Raw genomic sequence first — 10781 nt, 5'->3', positions numbered from 1 at the left:
TCACCTTGAGGGCAAAATATGATTGTTTTAGAAAGTCTAATGATGTTTTGTGGACTTAATAGAAGCTTTTGCCATTCCCATGCAAAAATCTCTTTTAACATGTTTCCAGCACTAGACTTGTCACTAAATCTTATCACATAAATAATGGCACTCTATGAGCATGTCATTGCATGGATCAACAAGAATGTCTATGAAATTAGAAGAAATGTTGGAGCGAAGCAATGTTCTACATCATATCTAGCTCTTTTTGGGACTATACACCAATGAGGTGGCTAAATTCATTGATCAATTCAAGGGCATATAGCACTTTGTTGGGACATGTAGTAACATCCATCCTCTTGTATGCATAGAACATCGTGATGGTATCATCATCATCCAAGGGGTTGTACAAAAATCTCCATGCCCTCAAGCCATGTAAACAAAAAGGATAGCAAGTATATACTGGCAAACCAATGTCATTATACTTCACAACTCAAAGGCAAGCATAAGCGAATATAACTTCACCAATAGAGAACAATAAGTAGATGTGGGTGGACTCACACATTTGAGAGTGGTTTTTTTAAGCCTACAATTCTCTTTACGTCAAGCAACAAAGGCTTGCTTTAGTAAGGGTTTTGGTTTCTTCAAATGTTTCAAAGGTAATGTTTTAAAGCTCATTTCTAAGACCCTCAAACAAAGGAGTCTGTGTTTGACTCTGGTCCATCTTGTAGCCAATGTATTATGGCACCTATCCTCAATAGAAATGGATGTGCCAAGATTGTGAACTATACTTTATAGGCTCATTAGGAGCAAAGCATTAATCCTTTCACACAAGCACATAAAATCTTTAACAAGATGCCAGTTCGAGATGTTGTGTCATGGACTGCACTCGTCTCTCTCTCTCTCTCTCTCTCTCTCTCACACACACACACACATGCACACACAATGGAAAGATGACAGTTATAAATGCACAAGAAAGACTTACGAGAACATAGTTCTTTTTTGCTCAGCATATGCACTCCACATCTGGAGGAGGTTTTTCTATTTGCTCGATATGCTTGGCAGCCAACATAATTTGGCAACTTATGGGCACCTACTTTGCACAGGTATTGTTTTTTAATTTACACACACATGGTGTACACATCACATAAGTAAACTAGCTTTTTAGATGTTTTGTCCTTGCTGAACAGGTCCCATAAACCATATTTTGGTCTCCAAAGGTCTCTCTCTCTCTCTCTCTCTCTCTCTCTCTCTCTCTCTCTCTCTCCATATATCTGAAATGATTTCAACATTTAAAACAAGTGAAAACTCATTGTCATGTATATACAAAATTGGCAAAAACAAAAAACAAAAAGACCGCCTGCATTACCCTCCCCATTACAACATGTCAACCTACCCATCAATAAGCTCAAACAGAAGGTGAGCTTGCATCCGGTTTATCAAGCAAAGAGGGGTCATATCCCTCAAGAGACATTTGCAACTTCACTGCCTGTGCCGTTAATGAATAGGTCAGCACACACCATCAACTTCTGGATCCAACCATTGGAGATTTTACATTTTTTATAAGCAGGGGGGGGGGGGGGGGGGGGGGGGGGGGAGGGGGGGGAAGAAACATAGCACAACACTTACTTTCTCAGGAACACCAACCCGTAGCATGCGGAAAAAACGGGAAAAGCGAGAATCGTCCTTGATCTGCAAGGCCATTAAATGGAAGAAATAAATCTATGTATTAGCTTAAATCTAATGATTGCTTGTACATACTTATCTACATGTGCATCCTAATGAATTTAGAGGATGCCACAAATTCTAAAAATAAAGAGCAGTGCATTCTACAACAAGAAATATGTGCCCTCCCAACATACAGTGGAAACAGGCTGCTGTTCAGTTCTTGGAGACGACACATCAGAGGCTGTTGGCTGCTCTGCAACTGTAGTTGAGCTTGATGATGGTAAACCACTGCAAATGCAAAAGCTAGCTCACTGATATATAGTGTCATGTAAGATAAGAAAAGCACAATTGCACAAGAAAACTGAGATCATATCACAAAACCTTAAAGATATAATGACACTTCTGTCATCTTCAGACACGCCATTGGGAAAAGGTTTCAACTGTTCTTGAGAAACAGTAAGAGCTGAGGTGCCCGTCACATTGTCTACCCCATCTATACTCTTCAACTTTGCCTCCAAAAGGGCTAACGTTGCTTCTATCCGTAATATCCTCCTGCAAATGAAGGGCCTTTTTAGCACTACATGAGCCAAAGATAAATACATGAAGATAATGTGCCAAAATATCTGGAAGGATGCCAATGCTAACTGGATATCCCATCACATTCCTCACTCTCCACTATGTTCGGCCAGCAAGTTGGGCCATTTTATAACTACCGGCCAGCCAAGCACTTAAACAAGTGCCCTTTCTATTGAAAAGCTGTGTACACCTTTGTGGGTACCCTCCCCACTTATGGGAGAGGTGTGGCCATAGATGAGGTGGCCCAATGGCCACCACCTTTGAGTCTGGGTCTTCGCGACTATTACTCTCTCAAATGTACACATATCAAATACAGAGAAGTACAATAAAGCCATCACTTATGCAAAACAAGGCTATATATTGCACTGGTGCCCATACCATTTGCGCACAGTTGCACCTTCTATCCATACACTGTATGACCTGTTGAGAACGCTGTATAGCTTGGGCCATGCCGCCTGTACAGTTGTACATCATCAACCTGCAGTACCTGCTGTGAGTACTTTCTTACACTTTGATGCCAACAACTCTTGCTCTGGCTGATTTGAACCTACAAATCCAATCGTGTTTATGGATAAGAGCTTCAACTGGTTTTATTTCTGCTCTACATCCACCTGCTTTCTCATTTTGGTCTTCTATGTCTCGGCCTGGCACACACATGCCTGCATATGGATGTCAGTGGAGCATAGTTGCATGTGACAAATTACTGGCGATTGGGGAGTGAGAAACTGCACACGTAACGCTTTGGATTTCGACTTTCAGCATCGACAAAATCATATTTGGTATTTGTTTTCATTGTATTAAGTGTCATTGGAAATCAAGCATTCAATGCCCATGAAGCTTGTATCTTAGAAATTCCTTGTTAATACATACATTACAAGGGGGCTCGGCCCTTCTTGGACCTAGTGCCTATGTCAACCAATTTTCAGCATTGCTCCAGCCAGAGTCACAAGGGACGGGGGACGGTAACAAGGGACAGGAACAGGGACGGGGGAGGGAACGGCACTTAACAAATACTTTTTTTTTAAGTTTTTCTATTCACACTTATTCTACTTTGGACATCAAAATGAGCACAAATTTACACTAAAATGGTAAGCTTTTGAGGCATATTAACAAAATACACCGATCAAAGAGTGAAGCCGTTGACGGTTGATTGTATTAATAATTAAGTAGATACAAAATGAGTCAGGACTCAGGACTAAGCCTTAAGGAGGCAGGACAAAAAACTTAAAAAGGCTAAAGCATGGAAAGACTCAAAAGTGCTAAAGCCTAGAGCTAAGTAGTAAGGCACATGAATCATGATCCATGAAAGTGGCGGTAGTTCTCCAAAGTTGCTCCAAGCAAGAGGAGCTGACGGCCTCACTAAGTATGCGAATGGCCAGCTGCTGTAGCTCCGGTTCATCTAAACCAAAGTCCTCCCACCATAGAGTGGCACCAACTTTGGAGCGGTCGATATGTGCATCATGACAACCAGAGGAGCCATGACATGACCTGTACATGGAAAGCTAGTCCCTAATCATGCGCCTAACCGATGCATCAAGCACAAGACAGTCCAAGATGATCTAGCGCTCACCTCCCGGTCGCTCTCTTGCTTGTTGCCTTGGAATTCTGGGTCCACCACATAAGCTATTGCATGCAATGGAGAGGTGGGAATTCCACCTTCCTAGACACAAGACATGGATCTCTTCATATTTGTCTTCGTCAGGCACGAAGTCTTTTAACTTCTCTATCTATGGCCTCGTAGAACCTGTTCTATGCATGGTTGCATAGCGTCTACAATCCTCAATAGGTGGACTATGGGCCTCACCATAGCATCCGTGGTCTTCACAGTCTCCCACCAAGAGGCGTCATCCGCCCGTAACCTACACTCTCGGCCGGTGTTTAGAGGATAGCTCCCGCCATCCTATTCGAAGACTCCCCATCCGTAACAAAGCCCACTACATGCTCGGGGCCAATGATCTCCATGGTGGTAGCCCACTCAGCCGCAAGCACATTCGCGCTCTTCCCAGTGCCGGATGCATCATGAGATGAGATAAAGTACATCTCTCCGCGGGAATATGCAACCACGCCATGAATACTCCTCTTGCGGGTGTCGCTCCATCCATCCACAATGAGAGAGACTCCGTTCCTCTTCCATTACCGCTTTGTGTTGTCGGCCGCTTGCTCTACAATGCGCTTCTCCTTCTTGAGCAATGTAGTGCGCAAGCTCTCGGATGGGGGGAGCGTATAGGTTAAGCCATACTCCCCAATCTTCTTAACCATGGCCTTGAAGTATTCCGACCTATTCAAGAAAGCAATTTACTAATGAGAAGGGGACTAGTATGATGGAAACATGAATGATGAATCGGCAATGATCGATCGCACTTACCTAGCCGCTACTTGAGAGGCAATGTGGTCGTGGAAGAAGAAGCGGGCCACCGCCACATCCACCTCGTCCTTCAACTTGGGGTTCCAATTCTACCCAAGTGTAGATTGTCACCGTGGGCCACGCAAGGATTGAGAAGCCGTGGAGATGGAGGGTGCCGGCGTGATGGATGGAGCAACATTCCGACTCGATGGTGAAGGTGATGGCGTGCGTGATCCCAATCCACCACATGCCTCCATCGTAGAAGCTTGAGTTCCTCTCCCCATCGTCGCGAGATCCATGGCCACTCATGGTGTCCTTCTTGCCACTTCGACCTAAGCTTGTCGAGAAGTTCCTGTCTCTTTTCGGGTGTGACATTCATGCCAAACCGCACCTCATGCCCACTCTCATGCAAGAGGTGGGCTTACACTTTGTCGGCCCCACCCGTTTGCCGGTATGGGCAAAGCTTGCATGCCCATGGCCAAGAACCGCCTCCACGAGCGGATGGGGTGTAGTTAACCTCCTCCCACCATGTCCATCCCGTCGTCCTTCTACAGGAAGCCCCGGCACGTGATGAGGATGCCATGGTTGAAGATGGCTTGTCACTTGAAAGTTGATAGCTTGAGAGAGGGAGAGAGACTAGAGACTAGAGTGCTTGTGTGAGAGGCTTGGAAGTTGGAAGAGGCTTGAGGGAGAGACACTAGAGTCTAGAGTGCTTGTGTGAGGCTTGGAAGTTGGAAGAGGCTTGAGGGAGAGAGACTAGGGTGCATGTGTGAGAGCCTAGAGGCTTGGAAGTTGGAAGACTCAAGACTCAAGAGGCTTGACTCTTGAGGGAGAGAGACTAGAGTGCTTGAAGGCTTGAGCCTTGAGCAATGAGCAATGAGGCTTGAAGGCTTGAGCCTTGAAGGTGTGTGTAAGAGGAAATGTGTGTGTGTGTGTGTGTGTGTGTGCACGCGCGCTTGTTCTTATATAGTTAGGCAAGAGGGAGAGGCAAGAGGGCCACTATGGCCCTTGTGACTATGGGCCAAAATGGCCCAAAAAGGCCCCCAAGACGGCATCCCCAACGGCCATAAAACAGTCAAAGAAAAGACCGTTACAGTGTGCAACGGCTCCTCGCCGTCCCCGCCCTGCCATCCCTTGTGAGGGACGCCTCCAGGGGGACGTCTGTCCGTCCCCGTCCCTGATGCATTCCCAAATGGCACCCCCACGTCCCCTGTGACTATGGCTCCAGCCCTAGTGCCTGTGTCAACTAGTTTTCAGCAGAGCTATTTTTTTTTTGTGCTGTGCCATTTCAATGTTTAAGAGTATTAATAGTTCAAGTCTGTCACAAGATTGTGCTCACCAACCAAGGGAATTTCAGGTATATAAGCAAGCACATATATTAATAGTTCAAGTCTGTCACAAGATTGTGCTCACCAACCAAGGGAATTTCAGGTATATAAGCAAGCACATATATTCACATTCTCATCCGCAAACTCTCGAGCATTGGAGCCTTACAGATTGGGCTGGCCATGGAGAGACTCCAGTAGTGTATTGGGTTGAGTATTGAGGTCTATTTTTCAGTCACATTTTGTACATGAGAATTCAGTTGAAACACATTTTCTTGTACAAAATACAATACAGTAGTTTAGGGCTGTTGTGAGTGAAATGTGCTTGAATTCTGTTGCTCTCTTCTCTTTCTATCTTGAAAACCCTAGCACATTGGCACAAGAGCTCTATAAGATATGGCCATTAAGAGTTCTTGGTTTTACCTTTTAGTCTCACTAATGCGCCTACAACTTTACAACAGTAGATAAATGATCGGTATCATCTATATCTAGGAAAGTTTATTCTAGTCTTTTTAGACAATATCCACGTATATAGTAAAACTCTTCATGAGCATCTTGAGCACTTTGGAGATTTTTTGGAGAATGCAGAGTTGAGTAAGTGTTATCCCTAGTCTACCTTGGGCATATCATCACGATAAATTGTACGTCTGAATTGACCCTGAGAAGATTCGAGTGGTGTTGAGTGGCCTATATTGGGAACAATAACAAAGGTGAACCCTTTAGCTTCATACAGTTCTTTCACGTCTCAAGAGAAGAAGGATGGGAGTGGGAACAAACCCCCACTCTCTCGAAGAAGATTGTCTGTCAAGCAATTCGAGGAATATGCCAAAGAAGGAAAGTGTTTCCAATGTGGAAAGATGTAACTCGCGGCGGCAGGTGCCCGGGGGACTAGGGTCTTTGACACACTTGTTGATACCATCAATGCATATTAAAACACTTAAAACATGGCCACAGCCTTAACACATATCCATCATCACTTTGCATAAAACATAACAACTGGACAAAACATCCACAAATGCTGAAAATGGATCTTGCACATGTGACACCACATAGAGGCCGGAATGGGCCGACAAATATAACTCGCGGCGCGTGCCCGGGGGACTAGGGTCTTTGACACACTTGTTGATACCATCAATGCATATTAAAACACTTAAACATGGCCACAGCCTTAACACATATCCAGCATCACTTTGCATAAAACATAAAAGTTGGACAAAACATCCACAAATGCTGAAAATGGATCTTGCACATGTGACACCACATAGAGGCCCGCCATGGGTGTCACATGTGCAAGATCCATTTTCAGCATTTGTGGATGTTTTGTCCAGCTTTTATGTTTTATTCAAAGTGATGCTGGATATGTGTTAAGGGCATGTTTAAGTGTTTTAATATGCATTGATGGTATCAACAAGTGTGTCAAAGACCCTAGTCCCCCGGGCACCCGCCACGAGTTACAAAAGAAGGGACAATTGGCTGCAAATTGTCCCAACCTGCCAGAGAAAGAAGCTAAAGAGACCAGAAGATCATCATATTGGCATCTTCAAGAGAAATCCTACTCTGATACCATTGTAAGCCCAACGGAACATGCAGTGAGAGATTCAACCACATGTCCAAGAGATATAGATAGAGAGAAATAAGGGGAAGGGAAAGATGGGAATAGGGGTTTCACACAGTACACCACACTGAGCGGGGAACAGGCCCCGCCTCCTTTTCACGAATTTATTTCAGAAACAATCCACAGGGTCTTCCAAGCCAGGACCAATACAACAAATGAATACAATATCAAACAAGAGTGCCGATGTCGAGGTCGGGCTGAAGTTGGTGTCGAGGCACAAGATCTCTAATGCCGAGCTCACCACGAGGATGACCCACAAGAGTCTTACACCGGGCTAGTACCAATATCCAATGTCTGAATCAAATTTGATGCTCTCAAATTTCCACAAGTGTCTCTACAAACTGGACAAATAGAATCCCAAAAGGCACACACCAAAGTGGTAGATGCGAATAGGATAAGAAGAGATGGCGGCTCTCTATGAGCAACAGCAATACCCTGTGGGTGGTGCTCAGCTAAAAGAGAGAGACAAGACAGGTGCTCATAGGCGGCAGGAAAGGCAACGGCAGCACTCTAAGGAGATGGCAGCGGCGGCGCAAACTTGGCGAACTAGCGGTGGCGGATTTGGACTCTGGCCGACGGAGCTAGGCTCTGGGCGGCAGAGGCGCTAGCGGAATGGGCGGCGATGCCAGAGAAACAGGCGGAGCTAAGCTCTGGGCGGCGGCAACGGAAACTAGTGGTTCAGCCGACAGAGGTGGCGCTGAAATCGAGAAGAAATCTTTGGATATCTCATGGATATGATGCTTTTATGGATTTATTTATCTTTATGCCATATTAGAATCACTATCTCCCCATACAGAGGCCAAGAGATTCATTGTTTATCTCACCATGCATGTGGATTCATGTTGGGATTGTGAGAGGGCAATTCAATGAACACTCCACCATACACGTGGATTCGTGTTGCGATTGTGGAGTGAGTGTTTCATTGTTTCCACACCATGCTTGTTGATCAGAGTTGGGATTGTATGGGAGAACATGGGAACTGTAGGGATTGGGAGAAAGGATTGCCAAAACTATGGAGAACCAGCTTTTCTGTCACCATGGTTTGTGCTCTTAAATGGCACCAGTTTGTGTGCATAGCACATGTTTCTGTGTGAGGCACTAGTTTATTGTGCATGGCACTTATTTAAGTGTCTTAGCACCTGGTTGGTGATTTTCATTGGCATATGATTATCTCATTGATATTGGTGATTGAGACACAATTGGCTCTTGTGCCTGTGTCTAGCATATCTTCCATGGAATTCTTGCCCATTTATTTTGGGACATGATTTTGATATTGGTATTATGGAGACTTATTTAGTCTCACCTATTTCTTTGCGACATGGATTCTTCAGCTATATTGGATTTTTGAGACTGTCTTGTCTCGCCCACTTCATTATATCTTGGATATATGGCTTCAAGCTTAAAGTTGCGGACAACTTTTAAGAAGCTGGGGAGGATGTCACCAGCGTGGACATTTCCCAGTATGAAAGGGGTCTGGTGGACTCCAAGATGTCTAAATATTTGGAAAGTACAAGCTTTGGGAATGGGGGATTATCCTAGAATACAAAGGACCACACTATTAAAATTTAGGAGAGTTGCTATTTTTGACCCGACTCCGACCGAAATTCTGTTCGTGTCATTACATCTGGAAATGAGCAGATAACAAGAGTTGGCAAAGTGCCTATGACAGAATGTCTACCAGTTGGGATATTTTTAGAGATAAAGTTTATGGAAGGACCCATCTCTTAGATTGGGACATGTGGCAAGAAAGTGGACCAAAGTGAGACAAGTGGCCTCACACTTGTCACTTCAGCTATTGTGTGGCTCTCCACTTGTCATTGTAGCCTTCTCTTGCCATTTTAGCTCATGGGAGGCCCAAATCTATAAATCGGAGCCCTCTCTCTTCATTAAAAAGGCTCTCTTGCTGCAAACTAACCTCTACCACCGTTACAGGATTCCCTAATGATGGCTACTCTCTTTCTCTCTCTTGAAGGCTGCTCATGAAGAATACCGACTGTTGGGGACTGTTTTGGAGGCTTCCATCGCGAAGAAATGCTGAAGGCAAGGGTATTTAATCATTTATTATGATTTCTAGCCGTTGTACTTGTTGTACCTGCTATACCAACCAGTGTACTGGCTGTACCAATCCTTGTACTTGTACTTGCTGTACCACCCATTGTACCGCCTGTACCAACTTCTGTACTTGTTGTACCAACCGATGTATCTGTTGTACTAGTCACTATACATGCTGTACCAACATTTGTACTTGTTGTACCTACTGTACCAGCCATTGTACCTGTTGTACCAACCACTGTACCGGCTATACCAGCCATTGTACCTACTGTTCCGGCTGAATGGAGAGTTGTACTTGCTGTACCAGCTCTATTGCATGAAGACCCGTGGTTTTTGGGGAAGAACCAATACCCACACGGAGGTATATGGATTATATTGTTGGCTCGGCATTTCTACAGCCTATGTTCCGGCTTGGTTGCCTCGTGTTGGGCTGTGTTATGGCATTCGTATATGGATAATCCGGCATCTCCCGTGGGGAGAGTAAGTCCCTCAAAGGTTGTACATGATATTATTCTCCTTGGGTAATAAATTACTCCAAGGGGGGGGGGGGGGGGGGGGTCGGCCCATTCCGGCCTCTATGCGGTGTCACACGTGCAAGCTCCATTTTCAGCATTTGTGGATGTTTTGTCCAGCTTTATGTTTTATGCAGAGTGATGATGGATATGTGTTAAGGCTGTGGCTATGTTTAAATAATTTAATATGCATTGATGGTATCAACAAGTGTGTCAAAGGCCCTAGTCCCCCGGGCACCCGCCGCGAGTTTCAAGGATTCTTACAATCAGATGAGAAGGAGCGGTACTTCAAAGAGAACCGTTGTTTTTTCTACCACCACACGAGATGTCACCATTTGGCCACCCGAATGGTTCACTCTTGCTTTCACACTGTGCATATTGGATTGGTGTCCATGGCTTATGGAATGTGCCTATGCATGTGATTGACACGTGTCATGCTGTATGGTTGGATATGATATTCCGCTGGGACTTGACGTTATCATGCCCGGAATATCTGGAGGACTTGGCTTTCCGCTGGGACTTGTGCCTTTGTGTACATGCCCGGAAACGCCTGGAGGATTGGCTTTCCACTGGGTCTGGTATCGCATATACTTACCTGGAAATGCCTGATCTTATATGGTTTCATGAACGGAAATTGCTCATGCCAATGCTGCATTGCATAGCATCTTTATGTGCTTACTTGCAATTGAAATTGCATGCTGTTTTCATGC

The 10781-nt window shown here is 44.8% G+C and overlaps 1 protein-coding gene across 3 annotated transcripts in view; it reads right to left on the bottom strand.

Moving 5' to 3' along the window:
• Nucleotides 1-1252: 1252 nt before the first annotated feature.
• LOC147624198 (uncharacterized) overlaps nucleotides 1253-10781 on the bottom strand; it is a 30481-nt gene continuing 20952 nt past the window's right edge. The window contains exons 3-6 of one of the 3 annotated variants that reach the window (XM_086819905.1): nucleotides 2029-2199; nucleotides 1842-1935; nucleotides 1609-1671; nucleotides 1253-1508 (exon numbers count right to left, since the gene is read on the bottom strand). In XM_086819905.1, the coding sequence (XP_086676031.1) occupies nucleotides 1443-1508; nucleotides 1609-1671; nucleotides 1842-1935; nucleotides 2029-2199 (394 nt within the window). In that variant the 3' untranslated portion in view covers nucleotides 1253-1442. The remainder of the gene's footprint in view (nucleotides 1509-1608; nucleotides 1672-1841; nucleotides 1936-2028; nucleotides 2200-10781) is intronic. The other 2 variants (XM_086819906.1, XM_086819904.1) reach the window with 2 other exon arrangements.

The sequence above is a fragment of the Cibotium barometz genome, chromosome 25 (genome assembly GCF_041138505.1).
Source record: "Cibotium barometz isolate CiBa-2024 chromosome 25, ASM4113850v1, whole genome shotgun sequence".
Classification (NCBI taxonomy): Eukaryota; Viridiplantae; Streptophyta; class Polypodiopsida; order Cyatheales; family Cibotiaceae; genus Cibotium; species Cibotium barometz.
Note: the sequence above shows the minus strand (reverse complement) of the source record. Positions and strands in the feature narration are given on the sequence as shown.